The 25,978-nt window shown below is 35.7% G+C and overlaps 2 protein-coding genes across 4 annotated transcripts in view; one reads left to right on the top strand and one right to left on the bottom strand.

Annotated features, from left to right (window-relative positions):
* Positions 1 to 25,978, top strand: part of LOC132914500 (uncharacterized) — an 80,320-nt gene that overhangs the window by 23,312 nt on the left and 31,030 nt on the right. For both annotated transcript variants that reach the window (XM_060973659.1, XM_060973658.1), the window contains exon 2: positions 3,944 to 4,065. In XM_060973659.1, coding sequence (XP_060829642.1) covers positions 4,002 to 4,065 — 64 coding nt within the window. In that variant the 5' untranslated portion in view covers positions 3,944 to 4,001. The remainder of the gene's footprint in view (positions 1 to 3,943; positions 4,066 to 25,978) is intronic.
* The window catches only part of LOC132914513 (chitinase-like protein Idgf4), a 76,060-nt gene that overhangs the window by 47,507 nt on the left and 2,575 nt on the right, over positions 1 to 25,978 (bottom strand). Inside the window, exon 1 of one of the 2 annotated variants that reach the window (XM_060973696.1) lies at positions 9,040 to 9,043. The exons of the other annotated variant lie outside the window; for it this stretch is intronic. The gene's annotated coding sequence lies outside the window, so the exon portion shown is untranslated. Of the gene's footprint in view, positions 1 to 9,039; positions 9,044 to 25,978 lie in introns of those variants that run through there. 2 annotated transcript variants of the gene reach the window in all.

Raw genomic sequence — 25,978 nt, 5'->3', positions numbered from 1 at the left:
GCTAAGATCACAGTAATGGGCGTTCCTATGTGTTTCACGTTTATAGGAGTTTCATGATGGTCACCATCTCAGCCCCTTTCCGTGAAACATTTGAACGATTGTTTTCGTTTCGTGGAGTTGTCTTCTCGCCGTACCGCTATATTTAGAAATGCACAATGTCCAACCAGAATTTCTACTTTTTAACCAATTGGAAATGCCAAACTATTCTGAGGGATCGCCAACCTCACCGAATAGGTCATCAGCTTGTTCCTCTGATGCAGGATGTCTTATAGCGAAAATATAAAGCGAAATAATTTTCTAATATTGATTTCTTATAATGTTTAAGAGCATTGATTCTATGTATTCTTCATTTTTAATTCTTATGTTTAAAAATTTCTTCAAACATCTAAAGATGTTGATTGAAAAGGATATGATAATTTATCATAGAAATTCGAAACCTTCGATAGATTTTACTGTTATGTAATGTGAGATTGTAATCCAGAATTAACTGTTTGTCATTACTTTTGAATCACTCAATACGTCTCACTTTGCTCAGGTTTCTTCTTCATCGTTACACTGGAGTCACTTCTACTTGATATATATACATCAATATCATATAGCAAGCCTCTCCAACAGTTATTATATGTAAATATCGATCGATAAAAATCCACTAAAAGACCTGACCAATTAAAAATTAACCCATTAAAAAATGGTTGCCTGGACTATTAGCAAAGAATCAAAATAAGAATAAGTGCCTTCCCTTGATAAATTTCATATTTGTTACAACTGAAATCAAAATAAAAGAAAGAGGAGGAAATATGGCTGAGGCAGTGATTATGGCTGAAAGTGTCATTTCTCGAGTAATACCATGGTTGTCCCCATGTCGAGCAGCCGTACCAAGTACCAATGTCGTGACCTGTTGAGACCAGCATCACTGAGGTGGTAGCATCACGCAGTTCAAATAGTCTCCTAATCCTGTGAGATTGAGCAGATCTCTCTTGCTAGATAGAAGTAACGGGCAGAGCGGGTGAGAAGTCGCGAAAGAGAGAGGGGAAGTGACTATGCACGTTGCCTTGGCTCTGGACCAAGCCACGAAGAGCCAGGGTCGTTTCGAAGTGGTTGGGTGCAGGGCCTATGCCAACGCCTACCGAATCACTGGTCTGCGCTAGCAAATATCGAATGCGCCTCCGGGGCGATTAGTGGTTTCGCTGGCGTTTCGAAGACGTGGGATCATCGTGGCGAAAGTAGATTCATCGATCTTCCGGTTCGCCACGAAGTCGTAGGAAATCGTTCGGTTCCGCTTTCATGACGAAAACTTGCGGAAACTCTAGCTTTTAAGGCATTTCTCCTTAATAATTGCGTTTTATGTCTTATGCTTGTCGATAAATCTAGGCTAATTTTCATGAAAACCTAGTTTTAATTTCTTTTCTTAACGCGACTTAGTTTTACTATTTATTATCTAACCAATAAACGTGTAGCTATATGGGTATACATTAGCATATTGACTTCGTCTTCTTTTTATGAATTCATATAGTTCTGTTTTTACGTGAATATTGTGTTTCTGGGAAATTGTACGACTATTTATATACATATCTATCTTACAGTCTTAGTTTTCATTCAACTCGAAGCGTTTACAGACGGCCGTAGGTAAATCAATTTCCTTCATATTTGAAAAAGAGCCCCCAACAACAGCAATATTCTACTAATGAGAACCACTGATACGAGGTCTTGCTACGGTTCTCAAGAAGCGACAAGACTAATAACGGGCTGGCAGCGGTCGCAATTATGACCATTATGCGAAGTGCAACAGACAATGCGACTGGTATCGCTGATGGACGATGATCCTTGATGCACTATATATATCATACTATAGTTGAGAACCACTATTGAATCACACGGTCCCAATGGCATTAAGCTGCCAGGGGCCATGACTGTTTGTTCGTACAACATTCCGATAATACGGAATGTCTATCGTTTCACGGAGATTGATGGTAATGGCGGTGGAAATTTGCGACAGAGAGCGCCACTGTGGCCTTGATGTTATGGCTGCGCGTGCGACATAAGAATGGCCGCACTTTGTTTTACCGTTGTTTGTCTTTCGATCGAATAATAGTGTCTCGTTCTATTGACATAAGATGAAATCTTGTATCAAAATAGTTGGAAGTGAAATTTAATCTATAACTGGAGGACCGAAGCTTAACTTTCTTTTATCATTATTATATTATTAATAACAATTGTAAAAATATCATTCTACTATTGATAGCTGTTATTAGATACGGTGTGATAACTAGCATTATCTAAATATTGTGTAATTTGGTGTACGACACGCTGCATAAGCTTCTAGGCTACACGATTATCGAGAGAGAACAGATTAGTAGCGATAAGAAGCTACTTCAAACAATCCTTATCTCCTAGCATGTCCAGTGACGATTGTTTGAAAAAGTCTCTATTATCCACAAATAATTATTTGTTATCTCTCTTTCGGACGACAATGTTGCCAGTTACGGCCGTATTGGGAAACATTTGCATATCGGGTGTTTAAATTACCATTGACCCTATCGTAATAAAGTCATAAAAATAATTATTATGAAAAAACTGATATAACGTAATTTTATCAGAAATTATGTATCTGCATCAGTTATTTAAGTAAATTGTTAGTAAGATTGTCGTAAAACGGTAAGGAAAACAACTATTCCACGTATTTGAAAACATTAACCTAACCTAATACAATTACGAAATAATATTGAATCAAAAAGTTGATATTATCCCTGGATGTAACAAATATCATATTATATATATATTATATATTACAAAAAAGTCATTATATATTAATCACGTCGAATAAATTCGTACATTCATTTTTCTAGATATTATTTTAAGAAATCAAAACTTAAATTGTTTGAATGTCCTATGATAATTTCTTACTAATTTTCATTTTAACTTTGATTCAAGTTTTTGATAATCTTTTAGGAAAATAAACGTAATTTAATTTAGATAATTACTTCTGCTCGACGAAATTATCGAAATGTTAAATTGAAAATTATTAAAAGTTATTATGAGGCTGAGAATCACTGTATGTGTTCCTACGCGGTCTCGATGATACGAGGAGAGGTTTCGCGAGCTCTAGCCGCCTTATATATCACGATCCTCGTCTACGTATCACCGTGAGCGTGCCTCCGCAGTCTCATATCACCTGTACGATACTGTTACTCGATTATACCAGATCTTCCGCCACTTTTTTCCTAGTTGAATGATACGCGAAATCAAATGCCTCTGCTTTCTATGCTTATTGAAACTAGGTATCAGGTGGATCGCAAGCTATTTCGAAATTCAATTTTATATTCGTTCACGGAACCAATATGGCTGCCAGTGGAGTAAAAGTGGGGTTATCCGTGATAAAATATTGCTATTGTTTCTTACGTGCAAATAGACAGGAAATTGGGTAGAATTTTAATTCCCAGTAATCTCAATAGTGATAGGTTAAGTTCAAATCTCCATATCGAAAAATTCATGCTACTGTTAAGGAGACACTGGAAGAAGGAAGTGACACTGTGAGAATAGTTAGTTTCAGACCTTCGTGAATAGAAACACATCCTATATCATTATCAAAACAATGACGTTATCTCGTTAATCCTTTGCGTTCTTTTTATTGTTGTTTTTCTTCTACTGGTATTTTTTTTTTTTTTTTTAATGAAAATGCATTTTATACAAATTAATCTTGGACTCAGGTGCATATATGTAATTGCTATGGATCATTAACGATTATGAAATACAAATGCATATATAAAATTCTGTAGAAATGATATTTTATAGTTAACGCCAGGATTTTAGAATATTTGGTCCATAGCAGTATTTTAATGACAATGGTGTTTCAAAGTACTCTCAATATGTAGAAACTTAAAATGATATAGAAGCTTAGAAAGACGAAGAACAGATTCTAAAATTCTATTTGATAATGTTTCAGGAGGATACGGCACGTGGTCTCGCCTAAATGGTGGCTCTAAGGGGTCCTACAAGTAAGCATGAGGGAAAGAACACCCTCTGCCGACGACACCCCGAAGAGGGCCCCGCCAGCACCACCCAGAGGTTAGTTCCCATAATCTTGACCCTTAAAAAGAATTGCTTGTTTGATGTAACACGTATAATCGTAAAAGTAGTTGGAAGTGAATTTTTAACTTCTCTGATAGAAATCTGATCGGTAATCTGAGTAGCATTATTTTTCCAACTTACGAGACTTCACGTGGTTATGTGAAGTTTCCCCGTTGTGTACTTCACCTTCTAGATTCAGTGAAATGAAGCTCACGGAAGTTAAGAACGTTACCCTGCCTAAATTGTGGTTACTATGGTAGTGTGTTAATTACTTCCTACTTGTTGTCATTGACATAACCTAATTTCCAAAATCGACCCATGTCCACTCTTTCGACGTAAATTCGTCCTGTGTTTATATCCACTGCAATATATGTTATATATTGATTTACAAAAAAAAAAGGATGAATTTGTGTTACACTGTTATAGTCAAAATGACCTGATATCCAAAATCAACCCTTGTGAAACATACATCTTTTTATTAACAATCCTTACACAAAGTTTTCTACATCTCAGAAGAGAATCCAGTCCTAAAAGACTCCTTTTATAATTCGACATAACCTAAAAGCAATCTTTTTTGTTCAATATCTACTCAGATATATTCTAATCATCCTTCAGGCCACATTCGCATGACCGTAATGTTCCTCAGTTCGGGGATTGCGTTCGGTCTAAAATTATCCACACTCGAGTCGCGATTCACGAGGTTGCAGCCGCTAGACGGGTGGCACGACTACTTTCGAAACACCCTGTTTGTGCGCATAGACGGCGCGTTTCTGAATGATGCGTTATGTAATAGGAGCGCACAGGTTGCAGGTTGCAGCGCTCGGGTAGTTTGCGCACGCGCAGATGCGTGCAGACGTCACGCACCGCAACTAGCGATAAGCCGGCGATATTAACCCGCGATAACGTTCGCCGAGCAGGTTATAGATGCGTATGTGTGCCACTGAACTGTCATGCTCACCGATAGGGGCCTTGAAAGCAAGTTCCATGCAGTCACCTTCGCTAGGTGCCTTCTTTTCTTTTCCTTTTATACTTTGGACAGATCCATGGAAATTTTTTGAATCTCCCGCCTATTCCTTATATACAGGACGTTTCAAAGACCGTGATTGATCGTAAGGGAAGAAGTATGTGATTTAGATATCTTAAAAGCAGTTTATAGTGGTAATTGGAAAGTTATTTTTGCATTGGTTGTTGTTGTACATATAGGCTGTTTCAAAAATTAATAATATATGTGTAATAAGGATTTTCCTAGAAACACTTCTGTAATATAGTTTATAAATGAGCTATTAATCTACAAATTGTCCCAAAAAATGTTGTGTAAGTTAGATGAAGTGTTCTTCTGTTGATTACTTTTGAATATACAGATATTATTAATTTGTTTAATTAATAATACAGGTAAAGTAATATATTTGAACTTTCTCCGAGACAATTTTGTCTAGTTTTAAATTACATCTTAATGTAGAAATTAGCTTTCGTTTTACAAGTTGTTTCAAAGACTGTAGATTGAATTAAATACCGTTCCTCAGCGCTATAAACAGTTCTATAAAAGTCACTGGCAAACAATCGCTAGAAAGTTTCTGTTCCCAAGATAAGGAAGCGAAAACGTGTCTATATCCACGTGTTTAATAGTATCATCTTTCAGATATAATATGGTGGGTGTTCCAGATCTATTATAACCCCCACTGACGGTGGCTAAATTAGAATTTTCTCGGAGTATATATCCTCAATTAAGATATTCTTAGAATCATCTAATTCAGTCTCAGAATTACCATTTTCCTACAATTGTCCAGGTCTAGGTTACTGAGCTACATTATTATTTATTACTCATATTGTCACCCATTAATAACTACGTTTTCTTTTTAAAAAATGACTAAAAAAATCCCTAAAAAATCAGAAAATCAAAAAAAATGCATCAATAATAATAATTTGTTATTATGTATTATATTACACAATGTTGCTATAATTGTTTCTAACAATTGTCTAATCGTGTTTACATTTTAAAATTTTTTATTAATACATTGAAAATCCAATTTTTTGAAACAATATACCAAGTAATGGTAAACTCAGCCAATTTGTAACGATACCGTTTAGCGAGCCATGGGATTCAATGGGATTTAGGTTAGGTCCGGTTCCACATAGCCACAGTGTCCCGTAGCGGTTGGGTTTAGCCATTTTCGTGGTCGCAAATGGCAGTGGGATTCCTGGTTAATTATTGTGCCGAGCTCGCGTTTCACGCTGCATTATCGACCAGCCATTTGTGCTGCTCTTTGGAATGCAAACTGTTGAGTTTCGCCAAACGTACGAACAAGAATTTTTTTCCTTTGCTAATAAAACGATCAATGAAACCTAACATTTCTGACTAACTGTAATCGAAAATGAAATTCTGTTCAAGTTATTGTAATTAAAAATTTCAGATATAAATTTTCATATATAATAAATTCAGAATTAAAAATGTTAGTAGATTGATAAGTTTAGGTAGGTTATATAAATTTTCTTTCTTGAGTTGACAATTCTATTTGATAATTTTTAATTTTTCAAATTTATTTGAAGATTAACAGAATTAGAAATTATGATTATAAATGGAGATAGGTAGAACACCATGTCGATTAAACATGAAATATAAACTTAGTAAAAGTTTCGTGGAACATAACCTAATCTAAGGTGATAAAAGCATAAAAAGTATTTAAAAATAATATGAGTACCTAAAATAAAAGTAGTATAAGAGCGTCTAAAAATTGTATCTAACCCAATCTAAAAAAATATTCCATAAATATCAAGAGATCCTTTATCAATATAAAATCAAGTTAGTCATTAAGTATGCAGAAGAATAACATCACAGAAACGAAGGGAACTCAGAACTGGACGGGCGAAAAGACTGATACAGGGAAACGTGGTATAAGATAAATAATTTATCGCAAAGACGCCAGAGGGAGAGAAGCGAGGCGTATTATCGGGTTAAAACTGAAAATGTTGATCGATAACAAAATCAGCGAGAAGTGTGGTGGGTCTGAATTATTTATCAAGTAAATAATTCATCGGAGGAATCTCGAAGAAAGCGTTGCAGAAATAAAAGTATCAAATAAAGGTGAAAGAAATCTCGACAAAAGTAAGAATATTTATCGATGATCGACGACTGATAAATTCGACCAATTTTTTTTCAGATATAGATAAATTTTATTTGAATTGAAAATAAATAATTACAAACTGAAATAATGACACGTACAATGAGAAATATTTTGAATTTAATAATAATTTATTGAGAAGTAAATATATTTATTTTAATAATAATTTATATTGATCAGAAATTATATGAAAAATTAATTCTGGAAATAATTATTCGGATAAAAAATGCTTTTCTTTTGAAATAGTTCAGAGAAATGTTATTTTTCAGTTTAAATGAGTTAATATATAATCATTCCGAAGTAATTTAATAGCCAAATAAAATAATTCAAAAACAAGTTATTTCAGTACAATAATAAATGTATTCCGATTTCAAAACAATTTGCTAGTTGTTCAGAGAACAGTTATTTTTCAGTTGAAATGAGCGAGCGTACAATTACCACAAAATAATTTGGTTGTCAAATAAGAGAACAATTCAGGAAAAATTATTTTACAAATCGAATGGACTATATAATTATTTCTAAATAATTGAAAATAAAGCGAATTAGTTCTGAAAATGATTATTCACATAAAGAATAGATAGATAAGAGTAGATAAATAAATAGATAGATAAAGAATAGGTAGATAAATAATAAATTAAAATTTCGAGAAAAATTACTTTTCGATAATACACAATTATTCCGAAATAATCTGGTAAGCACATGACAAAATAATTTACGGAAAAATTATTGTCCAAATATTCTAAATAAAATAATTTTTAAAATTTATTTTATTTAAATAATCTCAAAATTTTCTTGATCCTCCATCGATTTTATGATATTTACGAAATGGAGATATCCATTTTGTAAAGATTATTTTCCACTGGAACGAGTGATTTTACAAAGCAAATTTCGCCAGGAGAAAGGGGAATAACGTTATGGGAGATCATCGATTTTCTGGGAATTATTGGCTCGCCTTTGTTTATTGCCGATGGATGGAAATGAAAAGTTGGAATACGCGCTAGCCGTACAAAGGCTGCTGACTATTCTAATTGATTGACGGGCCGAAGGACGCTCGTGCGGTTGTCGTTTTAATAGACTGCACCGTTGTACAGTTATAAATTACACAGTTAACAGTGACTCCAAGCATCTTTGCCTCACGCAACGGGTGGAACACAAGCGATCTTCTCGAAATTAAGTCATCCTGATCGTATTTGTAAAGAGGGATTTTCAGGATTTACTGTTTGATCCTTCGTGACTCGATACTAACCGTAGTGAAAGGATGGTTATAATGCAATACATATGCAGCGAACAAGTCCCGATTGGCCATTAAGGAAAGATAGAAATTTATTTCCAAAGCCGTTGATGTTCGTAAATTACTTCGCCACGTAACTTTACTATTACTGAGACACGTGTCATAACGGGGCACTAGTTTTTGCATCCCCGCTTTATAGAATAATACCGCATTTAAGGTGGCAGGGTTGCTCGTTGCTGTTTCGAAGGAAGAAAGGGGACAAAATCCCGCTGGCAGTGCGGAAAGTAGTATAGTGGCGAGCCAGTGACATCGCGATCATGCTATAGACTGCAGATTGTAGACAAATGAAGGTGGGGCGTCAACGTTGTTGACGCAACGCGGAGGGACGTAAGACGAAATTCGTGTCACGTGACACGAGCGACGTAGCTGTGGAGCGGCAGTGGGGGTAATGTGACGTCATGTAGTCCCCGAATTAAGGGAATCGCCTGGCAAATTGACACCCAGTGTAAACATAATCCCCGAAATCCCAGACGGTTCTAGACACAATTTCGCGGAGAAATGACCGTAAAATTGGCGGAAAATGAATAAGAAAATGGCGAAATTATGTCACACCATTTGAAATTTCGAAAGTTACGCTCACCCCGAATGCCAACTTAGACAGCCTCGTTCTTTGAAGTGCAGATATAAAAATTGTTGTGAAAAGTGTTTCAATAATGATAAAGACTACGCAGTAAAGTAGTTTAAAGTGTATAGAACACAAGAAACGTCACAGAAGTTACTACGAACGGCTTTTTTCCCTATTTCATAGAGAAATAATAAAAAATGGCAAAAAAGTGTAATTCGCAAGAATCATTTCGAATACAATGCACAAAAACCCATCGAAGTTTCATAATGTAGCATCGTGGTGGTTCATCTTAATTAAGAGAAAATTGCAAAGGTAATTTAAACGTGGATTAATAGCGAAACGAAACAAAAGAAGATGAATTATGTAAGACAAAAGTAGATACATAATAGAACATAGTAGAACTCTGCCACGTGATAGAAAAAGGTAAATTAAATAATCGTTTGATGCCCGCCATATTGAACAGCTTTCAGAAAAAACGACACGCAAGACAAAGTGGTGAACCGAGTAAATTGCGTTAGAGGTTATAGTTTTTTTTTTTATATTAACTAATTTTTAATTGAAAATGAGTAAAAATTTTATGGTAGATCAACTATTTCATTATAGAACACAGTCTGCATCTATATATTTACCACAAACTTATAGAAATTTGTTTAGAAAGCTTCTCAATTACGTGTTTTTGATTTTTTAAATATGATTCGATATGTGGTTGAAAATAGTATACTTTTTCAGAATTTAAATTTCCTGTTATTGAAATAGAAGTGGAATTTCTTAACCTATGCAATATCTAATTTCCTGAGCGCGTTCAGAAAATATCATATATGCTTCTATTACATATCACGCAATTTTTTCAAATGTAATATGGTATCTCTATAAAATTCAGCATATTGAAAGACGCACTCTATATTCGTGTCCCTAGCAAATTTCCCCGATAGTACCAACATAACGAACGGAACAAAAAATCCAATGGAAATATCGTTATATACAGTTTTATATATTTGAGAATAAATATAAAGGGCAAAAGTCACGATTAGCACAGGGTTGATCCCTGGCGCGATTAAAGGGTCAGTCTTCCGTCGCGTGTGATGTAAACTGGCGCAGCAGCGATGTCGCGTCGAGCGGGAGGAAAAAAGGGACGCGGCCATATGCATCTCCCACGGAGAATGGGTAGCGCGCCGGTACTGCGGGGAGAAAAACAGAGTGGTGCAATTTGATGCAGCAGCAACCAACCGCTGGTAATAAAAAGATCGATTTCGAACGCGTCGACCCTTGCCTGGAAGCCAACACCGGCTGTGAAACGACTTTCCGAGGGAAAAGTCGAAACGTGTACTACGTGTTCAAGTGACATTCTTTATATTTCCTTTGTAATGCTTTGTTGGAATTGTTTATTAATCGTTTTCAGTTCTCAGTATGATTAGTATTTGGTTTATTAATGAATTACATGGTATAATTTTTTCTGAAAGGATTTTATGATATATTCAAGTATAGTATAGTACATTTTTATTTAGTGGATTACATTGTACGTTTTTTGAGTCACTTTTTTGTACTGTTCATAGTATAGGTTTAGGTTTGCTAGTATAGATTAATATAGGTTAGGTATAGTATAAAATAGTATAGGTTTGTTATTAGATTATGTAGCACTATACCTTCAAAAACTTTTTTATAATGTATTATTTTTCTACATTATACCTTTTTATTATATTCCATATATGTATGTGACCAATTCATTTGGCTATTAAATTTAAACAATAATCATTGATTCCACACTAACCATTTACAATTAGGTTTGTCAATATTCACAGAATAAATAGTTAATGTTAATTACAGCATCTTAGCAAGTGGGGAAAAGAAGGAACTAATGATTGCAATAAATAATTTTCTTCGGTAATAGTAAAATGAAATAGTATTTCAAAAATATAAATTGCAAAGGTTTAAATCAAATGATTTATTGCTCAGAATGTTCATAAGGTGATCCACCATGTTTTATTGCCAGCCATATTGCATTTGTGAGATTTATTGTCAGCTACATTGTTTCTACGCTTTTATTGTATTATGGCCTGCTTCCATGTTTCCGGAATTCGGACAATATTAACAAAATACTTTCAATATAGGTTAGGCGGTTCATGCAAATGGCGGACGAAAACGTCATGACAAATTCTCATTTTGCGACTTGGCGTTCCAAACGTGTAATTGTTCCTGCATTCTTCGGAGATGCGTTCAGTTTCTTACTCAAAGGAATGAGAGTTCGTTCGTATTTCCGTCACGTGGCACTCAATATCCGAAGTTTTAAAGCGTTTTCGCCAGGATGCGATATTTTCCCCGTCGTCAGAGCTTCAGTCTTGGAACGATCGCGGTGGATATGTTTCGAAATTCGATCGTCATCTTCTATGGATCCAGACACTGAACGACTATAAGAATTTTCTACCAGTATTAGAATATTAGAGTTATATGAGGTTAGGTTTGCCAGAAAGGAAATTTGTAATTTTGGAAATTGGTTGTGTTTATTATTGATACTGCATCGATTGTCTAGGGATTTCTCTAGTGGAATCAGGATATTGTAAAGTTTGTAAGTATAAGGTATGGTTTCTGTTAGTGAAATGGTGTTGCAGAGTACACGACTATTACTTCTAAAAATGTTGTAGTATCGTAATATTATCAGAAGAATTATTATTAGAACTGAAAACATTATATCATAAGTTTTAAATGTGGTCAATGTCATGAGGACTATATCGCCTATACATATATAATGACCATCAACTCTAAAGACACAACACGCATTAAAATTTTGACCAATATTAGCAAAAAGGTATTGCAACGAAGAAAGATTTCCAGATTTAGAAACATTAACAATATAAATTTAGTCGCTATTAACGTACCAACTTATTAACAGTGTTAATGTACGAAAAACATTAGAGATATAAATTTAATTAATATTAACATAGAAGAACCGCATAAATATATCAATCTAAATTTAAAACCATAAGCAACGTTATCAGTTCTGTATATATCACGTTCTGAAACTACCAATCCTAAAAGCCAAAAGTGCTTCTAGTGTGTAACGAGACTGGGCCTGAACCAGGTCAAAGCGCGGCTCGTTCGAACGCCTCTGCTCTAATTGAGTGGCTGGTACAAAAGCTGATTTTCTCGTTTCATGATCGCAATCCCCACGGGTAGCTATACCTTTCGTTCGACGGACGACGTAACGGTGCCTGGAATGGCCACATCGAGCCTCTACAGGGTTTCCTTTTTGTCCGACGGCGTGTGATGTCGCGAGCGTGAAAACCAGCCACGCGTTGCAATTAACAGTCGGTGGATTTACCGATGTTTCCGTGGCATTCGTTTCTCTTGTATACAACTGTGCAAACACGCGGCATGCTCGCCTCGATGTACGTGTGGTAATCGTGCAATGAAATGCAAAGTAGGATGTCAGTAGCTATTCTTAGTCGGTTCTATGGTCGCCAGTTCCTTTCAGAGCCTTATAAATCCTAAATGGTTGTAACTTCTGACTGAATTATGGATTGCTACGCTCCCAAGTTGCGGTTTCTCCGATATGGTAAATAGTTTGCCATTGCGTTGCTTGTCCAGGGAATTTACTGGTGCAACTAGGATGTTAGGGAATATGAAGTTAGTTTCGGAGATTTGTTTTCAAGAAAAATATGTATAATTTGAGAAATTACTTATCTTTGGTATTGGTATTCTGTTCTTTATCTAGGGAATTTCATGGTGGATCTAGAATAGTTAGGGTTTTATAAAGCTAGATCTGGAGATTTATTTCTCAAAACAAGTGTGTAATTTGAGTTAAATTTGTGAGACGAAAAGTTAAAATTTGAAAAGCTCGTTATGCACCATTGTTATCTGTGTTATCAGTGTGTTATCTATGGAACTTTCTAATGGAACTAGAATATTAGAGTTACATGTGGTTAGGTTCTGCGATAGTTTTGTTGCAAAAAGATTTATAATCTGGAAAATTACTAGAACTGAGATTATCTCTGGGGTTACTTTTGAGGATTTGTTTATACACGTTAAAGGTTAGAGTTAGGTTAGGTTAGTTGTTCCACAGCTAAAAAAGAAAGGAAAAAGTGAAGATCTTTCACAAAAACTAGGTACGAACAAAACGAATGACAGTAATTAACAGAACAATGTAACTACAAAGCAAAGTAAGAGAAAATTGAAGACGTTTCGCACGGCGCTATTTGTTGCGATCCGTTCTTAATAAAAGTAATGGCGCACAGTGCGGCAGTTGAATGGGGATTCGGGATAGAAGTCAACATTCGCCGGCCACTTTTGCCACATTCGCATGTTCGCAGTCCACATTCGAACGTGATCATAGAACAGGATCATTTGGATCATCATTTGGATAAGGATTCGGAGCAAAAATAAAAAAATGCACCTAATGTGCAGTTTTTCTGAAACTTGATATCAGGGGATCCGACGAGAGTAAAAGTCTCTTTATCATATCTTTGTTAGTATTTTCTTTACTTTCCGAGGCAGTCTAAATATTTTGAATATTCATATCTTTGTCCAACCATATCCGATAACGTTTAAGTAAATAATATCGATACGGGGAACAATTCTTTCATCTTTTCTTAAGTGCCATGCAGAAATCATTTATCTTCCCGTCCGTTTCGTCAAATATTGTACTGGCATTTAGTCAAGAACAAAGATTATATGTAACTTTTAAAATTTTCTGGCTATACATGTGATCGGAAATTCGCGCTTCAACCAAATCCCGATTATTATTAAAAATATTATTAGAATGGATTTTACTGAGTGGATTTAACTAAAAGAATAGAAAACACCCATCGCAGCAGGAAAAAATCAAAACAGTAATGTAATACAATATGTTCTTGACACAGAACGATCAAAGCTACAGGATGATTTGGACCGTTTTTTTTTTAAATTGTTTTTCAGAGAAAGAAAGAAATGTTTAAATTGGAAATTAAAATCATACAAGTGATTAGATTTTGATGTACGAACGATTTTCACTAATCCTCGATTAATTATTGCCAGAGTTATTGTTTACATTTATACTACTTACAGACTGATGATATCATCGAATAATAAGATCAAGATCAAACAATAATTATTTCCACGATTATTGTTCACTGCATCACGCATCGTAATGGCGGTTCAAATGGCTACCGTTTTGCATCATTAATTCGTTCGCTTCCTGTTAGGTTAGGTGACACCGATGCCGCGGCGTGTTTTCGTGTCGCGATTCTTGCGCGAGACGCGATAATTGAAAGCGGCAGAAGTTAGAATTTACTTGAGCGCCCGGTCGCCGCATCGCATCGCACTGGTGCGCTCGATCTTTTAATGAAAACCGGCCTTAAATTCTCAAAGGCCGCCCTGCGTTGCTTCTCGATGCACGGATATTAGACGTCCTCTCCCTGGTTTAACGAGAACTCTCTCTCTCTCTCTCTCTCTCTCTCTCTCTCTTTCTCCCTCTCTCGCTTTCCTTCCTCTTCTCACCCCCTTCTCCGTCGGTGCATTCGTCACGAAGCAATTCCTTCGTTGCAAAACTCTGCACCCTTTCCTACACCCCATTTTGTCCGCCCCGGTTGGTGCTTCGTCTTCTCTGTTTCCAAGTTGTCGGTGTTGTTTAAATATTCAAGAAAGTTTACGAGTCGACGAGAAGTTTTTAAACGCATTCGTGCAACGATTCCGCGGGTTACGCCAGTGTAGTTGCAACTCTTCAAACTTGGAACGAGTTTGCCAGTGTTAGAGGGAAAGATTTCTTCCCAACGAATACAGGGAATTTTATTCTCTTCCCTTTCTAATTCTAGCGACTGAACATTTTCTATAGCACGTTCTATAACAAAACGTTGTAGAATGTATGAAAGTGCAACTAGAATCGTAGAAAGGAAGAAATTATAGAAAGCCTTAACTCTTCGCTCGTATGGAATAGTATTTGTAAATGAAAATTCAGCGAAATCTGGTCAATAAAAACTGTTTAGATATAGGCACACTTTACGAGTTCTCAATATCTCGATTTATTTGGGAATGGAGTTTCGTAGCTAAGAACTGCCACTTTTTTATTTTTTTTTTTTTTTTTTTTTTTTTTTTTTTTTTTTTTTTTTTATATAGAATCAGATTGTTTATTCGGGAAATATTTTATATTTTGGATTTTGAAGACGTCTTATCTGTTAAATTCTTACGTATAACGAGTCACCAGAGCCTTTGTAATAATATATAGAAAAGTAGCATTTTATATATCTTTGTAGGAGACAGCAATTTTTTTTACTTTCCAAAAAATCTTTTATGTTCGCCAATATAAATAGCGTTGAGAAGCAGTGCGTTATTATATGAACTGTTTATCTCTTAGTTAAACCCATGTAAATGGCTCACATCCTTTAAAAAAAAAAAAATTAAAAAGAAAGATGGAGAAATGAAAATGGCAGGAGAAAGGGCTGTATTGCAAGTGACATCAGCTTGTTAGTCTATATTCCACGAATTTGGATAATCTCCCGTCTTATCTTCCGAGAGAATCGCTCCACTTGACGCGCACGAACGTGACAATCGAAGGATCCGGGAAATCCCTGGTTTCTGGAAACGTGAAATACAACCGTAGTAGCTTTAATCCCTGGCTGAACATTCAGGCTGAAAAGTAGAGGGAACGACCATAGAGAAGGAAGTTTCCACGAAAAAACAGTAGAATCCTGCCATTCCCATTTTTGTTCCTGTCCGCTAGCTGGCAATTATTCGTTGTCCGAAAAGACTGATTCGTGCACGATGTTCCTCTTTCAGATCAGATTATAGATTAATCTACCTGGCATTCAGATACTAGCGGGTATTATAGATGTCTTAACTGATCTGGGATATAATCTTAAATATTGGTAGCAATTGCTGGTAATTTTGTGAACAATCCTAGTCATTTTGATAGTGTCAATGTTATCAGTAATGAAAGTATGGAATATCTTACTGGTTATAGGAAAATATAATAATTTTGGATCATATTCTAAAATAGTAAGGTGTTACTAAGTACGTGTTGTATAGCATTGAAGAATTGAAAATTAAAAATATTTAGTTCAGAATTCTATTAGGTTAGGATGTTCCTTCATTAAAAATATATGGAAGAAAAGAATATTGTATTAAGAAACACAGTAGAAAAATTAACAATCCAAATACCAGAATAGTTGAACTAGAGGCCAAAAGAGTTTCTAATTCCGTTTAATGAAAAATTTCAACCAAGAGATGATGATTTTTAATCCTTGATAACGAAAGAATTATTTAATATAAGCTAGAAATATAAAGATCAGAGGTTAATGATTTTTGTAAGTAAATTATTAAAGAATCCTTACCTCAGTTTCCAACAATTTTCTCAGTGTACCACATATTCCAGAAATTCAAGGATTAAAGATTCTAGGATCTTTATAAACCAAAGAATTTTTATCTCTTATAATTACCAGATTACCCATATAATTACCGAAGAGTCCTTATTTCAGTTGCCAATGATTTTCCAAGTGTATCACATTCTCCATAATCATTCTAGTACCTAATAAATCAGGGATATATTGTACATCAAGGATAAAAGACTTAACTCAACCTTCTCAAGTGTCAGCGCCCTCAATACCAGAAAACTAGAACTTAACCTAACCTAGATTCGTCAGCCACCACTCCGCCACCTATCAAACATCTTTTCGACTTTCCTAAAGAAGAGAAGACACCGCATTCACCGGTTACCGACTGAAAAACTTCGAATTCTCGGTAACTTGTAAACCGACGGGATAACTTTTCTAACCGTTTGAACGTTTCTAGCGGCGAAACTAATTTTAGAGAAAAGATCGGAGAGAGAAATAGTGGAACGAGACGAGTATTGGTCATAATTCAACTGTCAGAGAGAAGAATCGCGAGGAGGTGAAAACGAACACGGTCGGATTCAGCAAACTCGGCGCAGGTTCAACGAACCCCGTTTAATTACACGGCTCCACACTGGCTGCGCCACGCTGAAGCGATACAGTCGCGGATCTTTCAGACGCCACGTTCTCTACTGATTAGCATGATCATCTTTATTAATTCGAGGACACGTTCCGCTGAACCTGCGGCTCGTTTCTCTCTAGGAGGGAAATAGAGAGTTCCTGAGCCACGGATCGAGATATTATCCAATTGCAAAAGCAGCATGACCAGTCAACACGATTAATACAATTATAAACATTGTATCGTGTTTTTGAATTGCCACAACCGCCATATTTTTAAGTTCATAATGGCTCCTAGGACTAAGTTCAATGTAAGTTAGATTATTTAACATTCAGATTATATTATTATTAATATTATTATTTAAAGCTATTGAAGATAAGATTATTCTGTTTTAACTAATTCTGTTAGATCATGGGATATCATAAATTTCAATTAAATTTTACATCCATAGGTCTTAAAACAGCATCGATAAATTAAAAAATTATTACTAGGAACAACAACCACTACTATTACCATAAGCCAGTAATAGCATCAAAATCAAGGTACAAACACCATTGAAATCTCCCTAACAACTACCAATTGAACGCAACATCGATCCAAAGTAACTAAGTAACTAAGTAACTAAATTCAGGCGACATCAGGGCAAACTTATTCGGACATTTCCGAGGGCTGAGGTCGTCACCGTCACCCGGCGTCGCTCTGTTAATACAGGAAACCATGTAAATTCCATTGGACGCAATTGAATTCGTCGATGGAGCGTCACGTTTATTCCGTGCTCGAGGGATCATTAACGAGCGTGACCTGAAATTACAAAGCTCGCAATCATCGCCCTGGACCTGCGATTTTCAACTGGTGGCCAAGAAAATTTTGAAGATATCGTCTCGTGTCTCGCTATTTACTTAGAACCACTGACCTCTATGCTGCGGTTGTTTACCCAATTTCATATCTTTATGATCGCAATTAAAGGATACATACATACGTAGAGATTTGTTTCAGCCATTGCAAGCTGTTCATTATTACCCATATAATTAATGTTACAACCCAAGCTGTAACATTATAGTTAATGTTCTTTTTTCGTATAGTATATTTTATTCCTTCATATTTTCTTTATAGTATATTTTTTATTGTTTTTATTATTTGTATCTTTATTAATATTCTACTTATGTCACATATTTTTGTATCTACAAATTTCGCAGTCTGATGATTAGCTTACACGTGCCATAAGATGAGGAAGATTGGAAATCGTAGTCGTAGGCTAGCTTCGCCGTTGTATACTCGTGTCCTATGCACTCTTGTCCTCACTGGATCGTTGCCAATGCTCGCATGATTCCTTCCTTTTAATCTTCCCTATCTTCGTGTATCTGTCTGTCCTGCTTTTTTGCTGTTTCAAGTAAATGATGCAGACGGTTGATGGATTTAGTAATATCTGCTTGTTGATAGATAGGGGTAGGGAATTGTATTTGATGCTGTTTTGTGTCTAGTTATTTCCAGGCTGATTGAAACAGCGGGAATATAGAAAATTTTAGAACAGAATTCTCTCAAGCAAAAGGCGAAAATTTCAGATCTTATTTTCTATGAGAAAGATTAAGAGCAGGGTTAGAGATTTTAAATGGATTAAATTGAAACTACCCAGACACTGTATATTACATAAGAGCAACAAACCTCAGATTTTCTATGTAAAAGTTAGATGAAATTGAGGAATTCAAGATCTGCCATGAATAAGATCAAAGATCTCAAGGTTTAGATTAAAGAATCTAAGATCTTCCATTGCCAAAAATAAAATAAAATAAAAAAATAAGAAAGGCCAAAGAACCTGAGACTTCACTCTTCATGGTAGAACTTGTATCTTACATCTGACTTGGTTAAAACTGAAACGAAATGAAATCTACAAGCTTATTAAATTGAATGAAATTTCTTCTCAACGCGTGGCTATGAATAAATCACTACTTGCACTTTCCACAATTAGAAATTCTGTGAGATTATCGCTGCTACTAATTCGCTTCATCGCTTTACTTTTCTTTCATTCTCTGTAAGCGACTCGTCCTTGCATATTTGATATTAACAGTTGCATACTTCCTTGAAGATTCTGAATTAAACACAGGTTACAGTGAGAAAGGGACGACTAGAAACTTAATTGGAATGTTGTATGCAATACAAAGTTGTGCAGTGAGTTGAGGCAATCGTTTTCAGGACTTGAGTTGTGGAGGCTCAGAATACTAGGTCGTCCCACTTGCTCACGCTCGACCGTTGTTAACAGAAATAGAACATTCATGATTTATCCTTTCGATGGGTTTGGTCTTGATTCCCCTGTTCTCATGCAAATTGAAATCATTCGCGATCTCGTATTTGAATTTCCATTAAGTTTCACCAAGTTCCAGGCAGATCTTTCTGAGTGCTGCATGAAATTATTAAAGGGCCTCTTAATAAGAAATACAATCCATCTTCGTCGTCTTTTTCTCCTCTTTCTTCTCTTTTAATACTTGAACGAAGTTTGAAATTGTTTAAGACTCTATGATATTGATATGGATCATGGAAAGTCAATTATAGTAATTTGATTAGCGAGCTATTAAATTTTTGTCCATTACAAGTAGAAGAGCAAAGTATGGATAAGATGAGTAATAAAAGATACTTAATGAAAATAGGAAGATATAGTTGTGCAACTGTTAGATTTGTATCAGTATTTAAAGTGGAATAGATCTTCTATCAAAATAATCCCACATTTGATCCACAAAAAGGCAAATACAGAAGTAGTCTGTGAAGTTACTAGAAATCAACTTAAGCAAACAACTTAAAAAGTTAAGTTAAAACTGTACAAACAACTATGACACATTTGTACAAAAACTGCAAATCAAACTAAACTGCAATAAACAAACTAGAAGCAAAGGACGAATACTTTTTGAAAAATACTCTCACACTTGAGGACAATCTCCTCAAATGCACACTTAAGTCATTCTTCAAAATATTTCTCGTCATGAATGTTTAAAGAAGCCTTCAAACCACATCAAACATGTGCAGATTACCAGTGTTAAACTACGTTTCTGCGATAAACCACACCAGACCATACAAAAGCAAAAGAACCAGCAATTTCCCCAAATATTTCTCCATTTGATGGCAATCTCCTCAAGCTTCGATTCTTCAAAATATTACTCACCATGACCATCTAAAAAAAGTCTGAAAACCATATCAAACATGTACAACCATTCTACAACCAATTGCACTAGCTCACCTAGAAATAAAAGAAATTTTCCAAAAATACACCTACATTTGAGGGTAGACTTCTCAAGCTTCAATTCTTCAAAGCATTCCTCGTTATAGCCATTTAAGAAGGTCTTCAAACTGTGTCAAACACGTGGAATCGTTTCCTGAGTCCTATTTCTACAACAAACCACGCTAGATCACCTGAAAATAAAGGAAATTCCCCTAAAATACTGATACATTTATTTAATTGACAAAGAGGCAAACACGCAGAGGTGAAATGATTAAAAAAAAAAGTGTGACGATGATCGTCATCGTTGGCGTCATCGCTTCACCAGCCGGCTTTTCCCCCTTGGGGGACGACCTGGTGTTCGAAGCCTCCTCTCTTTTAAAAGCCGTGCCAGGAGGGTGGCGGCGACCCCTTTCGACGTAGCAGAGGGGCGGTTATCGATTCTAGAGCTCTGCCCCTCCTCCCCTACTTCCGGATAAAGCGGCGTCAGGAGAAGCGTGTTGGCGACTGAGTGTGTATGGTTTTATCTTTCCTCTCTTGGCCTTCGTTTCCTTTTTATCAACTCCCTTTTCGTACAATTTCTTTCGTTTTATCGCCTCTGTACTACTTCATTCCCAGTTTGTCCTTCTTATTTACGGCTTTCTTTCTCATCGTTGCTTGTTCGTTTTCTAACAGCGTACAGACCTTTTGGAGTAGAAACGCTGCTGCTTTGTCCTCGATGTAAAAAGAAACAACCGAGGACTTCCCTTTTGCGGAAAAGAAGTTTTGGTTGGAAGATTGTGGTTTTCTGGTTAACGAAATGGGATTGGGATTGGGATTGGGATTTTCTAAGATACGCGATGACGAGGAATAGTAGCAATGTGGAATAGCAGTACTCACACGAAATATGCTTTTATATTCTTTAACATCGCTTCGTTCGATTTTTCTTCAAATCGAAGCTTCCAAAATGTAATTTGCTTCCTATTTCGTGCCATAGACTCGCATGTATCTCAAATACCAGGGGACACCCCATATAAATATATTACTCTACCAAATTAAAAATTTCGTATCTCTAAAAATGAACCTCTACACGTTAATTTCTCTGATAAATATCTTTAATTATCTCGTTGAACATATTTCATTCCCCTACCACTTCATTTTGCTTCTTATATATTACCCTGTCTAACTACAATTTTCATGTTATCAAAACATAACCTAAATACGTGAACTCCCTTTGACGAACATTTCTAACACCCTGTATATCCATTTCATTCCCCTATCACTTCATTTAGCTTCTTATACATTACCCTGTCTAACTACAATTTTCACATTATCAAAACACAACCTAAACACGTGAACTCCCTTCAACGAACATTTCTAACACCCTGTATATCCATTTCATTCCCCTACCACTTACCTCCTCCATCTACCCAACTGTCTCTGTCCTCTCAATTCGCCTTTCTCTCCTCCGCATTGTGCTTTCCTTGTCGCCATTTTTATTTCCACCGCCTACCGTCTCGCTCTGCCACACGATTTACGCTTATACGTCCCTCCTCTTTTATCACGCTGGTCTGTACGGTATATTCTCTGTCCCCTGCGTTTCTCTCTAATCATTCAGGCCACCCTGTTCTCTCCCTTTGCCCTCTCTCGTTCCACCCTGGAAACTGGTCAAACGAGGACGAGCCAGAGACGAGCGGAAATATTGTTTACGAGATGAGAAAAGGGGTGTGTGGAGAGGCGCCAGAACCGAGAGAATAAATAGAGGGAAAATAGGGAGCCGGGATTTTTCCAAATTCTTCGAAATACTCTGCGTGTACAGAACTCCAATTTTCTAGGTTAGTCTCGCTCTCGGTTTTTCTGTGAGGATGGGTTTCAAAGTTGTGCTTGTTGGCTTCGTTTAATAAGCGTGAATCAACCTTTGGAAAAGTTTCGTCGTTTATTTTCACCCCTCGGTTGGTCGGAACGTTTGGTTTGATTAAGTTTGCGAAGGGACAGAGTGAGGTTAGATTTGGGTTTGTCCGAGTTTTCCTTGGATCTTGCACGTGTTGTAATAGCATAGCTTGGAATTACGTACATATTCTTTATTACACAATCAACAAACTTAATTCTTTGGAATCTTAGTTGCCAATAAGAGGGAAATATCGTAATTAATTGCAGGTGCTTCTCTAGTTGGAAAATCTAAGCAAAGTAATAAAGAATTCAAGAAATTCGAATATGGTTGAAGTAGATTTAAATATTGTCAAAGATGAAATTTAGGTACTTTCGATGATAAGTAAAATTAATTTTAACTAACGTGAAACCTTTTTGAAATTTTTAACATATAATCTAACACAATCTGTATCGTTACCCATTTAACATAATCTATAACGAAGAACCCGCAACACGAACGGAAAACTGGCAAATGAAAAATTGTGTATGGAACAAAGTATTAATTTAGTATATTTTTCCAGAAATAAAATGAACTTTGCTCAATTTCGATAATAGCCGTGTAAACACTCGACAATTGATAATAAAGTGGTTGCGTCAGTTTCAATGACTACAAATTTACACAGGTCTGGAATTGATTTAGATGCGCGAGGTGAAAATTATGAAACCGAGCTGCCATTCAGGTTTTCCTGCCGCCAGCAACAAATTTGCCAGTTTGTTAGCAGCGTAAAATCAGTATAACAGTATTTGAAGCCGCGTTGCGGCGTGGTAGTTGGTGTAAAACGTTTACGTAGCCGTAAGGTGCATCGACTGGAACGGTCTCTAACTTGCACACTCCATTTCCGGTGGACGTGGAGTTTGCACTGGGCGCCGCAACTTGTAATTGGGTCATTTCGATGATACTACACTGAATATTCGATTCGTCGTCGTCCCCTTACTGCATTCTCGTTATCGCGTTATTTCGCAAAATTCAAACATCAGACCATTCGGTATTCTGTAAAGCTGGAAATAATCGTTTTTTATTCTCTCTTCTAGAAGAGAAACTACTGTAGTCAGAGCGTTATTTATTAGAAAAATAATTGCTATCGATTACGGTGGCTTTAAATTGGTTAATTAGTTCTAATCGCTCGTAATCCGAAAGTTACCAACGATTATAAATAGGTTAGGAATAGACAGGTTAGGTTATGATACGTAGAAAAAACGAAGCTGGCACCCCGCTGGGGGTAGCCACCCACATGCTATATTTATTTTTATTTTATTTTTTTTTTCACCAATAAGATATAACACTTTACCAAATGTCCATAAGGACAAATTGTAAAAAACCAAAATAAAATAAAAAAAAAATTAGGGAAATAAAAGCTGTTTCAGCGAGGATAACTTTATACCTTTTGGAAAATCATAATTTTCCATTTTCTTTGGAAATTTCTATAGTCAGAGTACTGTTTGGGTATTAGGAAAAAAGTTGTTACCGATTAAAGTGGTTTTGAATTGTTTAATTAGCTTCGATAGTTTCAAATTCAAGAGTTAATAACGTTCATAAATAGGTTAGGAATGGGTAGCTTAGGTTAGGAAACGTATACTAATAAAATGATTTAAGTTTGATAAAACACCAATTAAGATAAATAATTTCTCTAACGTGAAAAGGCATGATCTGACGGAAAGAGGGGAACACGTTATTTGAATGATAATGTTGAAAATGAGTTATTGAAGTTTATTCAAATAATGTCCAGGCCCAAGCTTAAACGATTACCTCTCCTCTGTCTGCGCCCACTGGTGGCAACCGTGTTTTGCATTTCGTTTCCCTTGCTTCCTGTTCAGTGCACGTGACGCGCGTTATTGTAAAACAATTTTTATCGCTCGAAAAACTTCATGCGCGTTCATTTCTTTTCTACACACTGTATTTCGTTCCGTTTATCACAATACCTTGTTCAGTCAGTTCGCCGATACTGTCGAGGAATATGTGCGAAGAGATCAATGTTTACCACTGTATCCTAAAAATTTGTTCGAGCTTGTCTGAAGCCGTTTGCGATGTTAGTTTGTCATAGGAACTTTAGTTTGCTTAAAACATCGTTAAAAAAGATATAGTTGAACCCACGTCAAACAAGTTCATATCAGCTACTCAATAAATAATTTTGATGGTTCTTAAATTAGTATTTATCACTAGTAGTTATCAGAAAATGTAAATAACTCCTGGAAATGACTGGATGGAAGACTTGGTTTCTTTATGTTAAGAGTTACTAACTGATAATTCTAGACAGTTATCGGTTATTAAAAAATCTATAATTCTTGTTTCAGAAATAGCTAAAATAAAAATATGTTATTTCATTAATCCAATGTAAACCACTTCAAATAACTTCAAATCCATTATTCAATAATTCTCGTTCCAGAATATCATCTAAGTACCGATTAACAATTCCTGATAATGATTAGTCAACAACAAATGTAACTAGTCCAATCCAACTACTTCAAACAAATTCAAAATAATAACTCTCAAAGGTATCACAAAAATGTAAATATTTGCTAAAAATATTTCAATAGTCCACTACGGTAATTCAGACTTTTTAATTCAGGTTTTTAAAAAGATGGATTTAGAGGGAAATTGATGTATACGTCGTGTCAAGAATAACCCATGATTCTAATATTACACAACTGACATTTATGTGATAATGAGCCGGCGCTTTGAAAATTACCCCCTTAATGTATCTTCTATTAAGGTCGGCCATTTTGTAACGTTCCTCCATTATAGGATGCGGCAAGTTTGATGGTAAAGCATTAATTATTGCGGGGTATTGTATACACAGCGATCGATGGACACTTCAAATTCTCTAAAATTGAATCAAGTTCCACTCCTTAAACGTTTTTTTCAAATTCTCCTTACTTCAGTCTTCGTGTAAACAACCATACATATGGTTCCCATAGGCACACTTTGCTGCGATTAAAAACATGTTGACCAAAGACTGTGAGTTATTAATGCTCAGTAGCTTCATTAAAGCCTCCACTCAGTTTAATCAAGTTACAGCAAGTCAATCTAGCCGGCTTTCATTACTCTCAAAAGCGAACGATGTTATTCTCTTGAATTACATATAATTGAATGCTTTATCGCCCCCTTTCAGCATTGATTATCTAATACAATATGGGTTGCAGATAAAGTTTCAAAATGATTTTCAATAAAATTTCAAAAATTATTTTCCGTTTACCTATACTCAGTTCTATGTAAATGAAATTAAAGAGAACATATTCTAGATACATAATTTCAAGGATATCTTGGTTTAAAGGATTTAAAGATACGATAGACATTAATCAGTGCCACGAGAAACATCCTTATAAACAGTGCAATTTTTGATGAATTTTTCCTCTATCTTTACCATGCTATAATGTAACGTCCGACGATAAATTTCTAGTTTTACGCCGCCTACATCGTGGTGAAAATATCACGGGTCAAGGTGTTTTCTGAGAAAAGCGAAGAAATGGAAGGAGTTTTCAAGAGATGTGATACTCCTCCATGGGGAGGCTAAAGGTTGCTCGACGTTACAGAAAAAAATGGCAATGTTACGCGCGTGATAAAATGGCACGCCGCACTCGCTCTCTTTCATTTCGTCGATTCGAATGCAACGTTTCGAACATTGGCGACGAAAGTCCGCAAATATTTCTGTAAGGTGTAAAACTTTAAATGTTTGCTGGAAAATTCAGTAATTGGATATGGGTCAATTAATTATCGTACGGTATCTCTGATTTTGTAAGGAGCAGATGAATTATTAAACGATATTTAAATAGTACAGGATCGTTATATTTAACCTCTTAATATTTTATTGTATTAATTTATATTATATCTGAAAAACGTTTCATTCTCTTCGAAAGTTAATGTACAAATATTTAATTAAAGATTATGTAGTGTTTATTCGTCATTAATT

The sequence above is a fragment of the Bombus pascuorum genome, chromosome 15 (genome assembly GCF_905332965.1).
Source record: "Bombus pascuorum chromosome 15, iyBomPasc1.1, whole genome shotgun sequence".
NCBI classification, from domain to species: Eukaryota; Metazoa; Arthropoda; class Insecta; order Hymenoptera; family Apidae; genus Bombus; species Bombus pascuorum.
The sequence above is the reverse complement of the archived record's forward strand: the minus strand, read 5'-3'. Positions and strand labels throughout refer to the sequence as shown.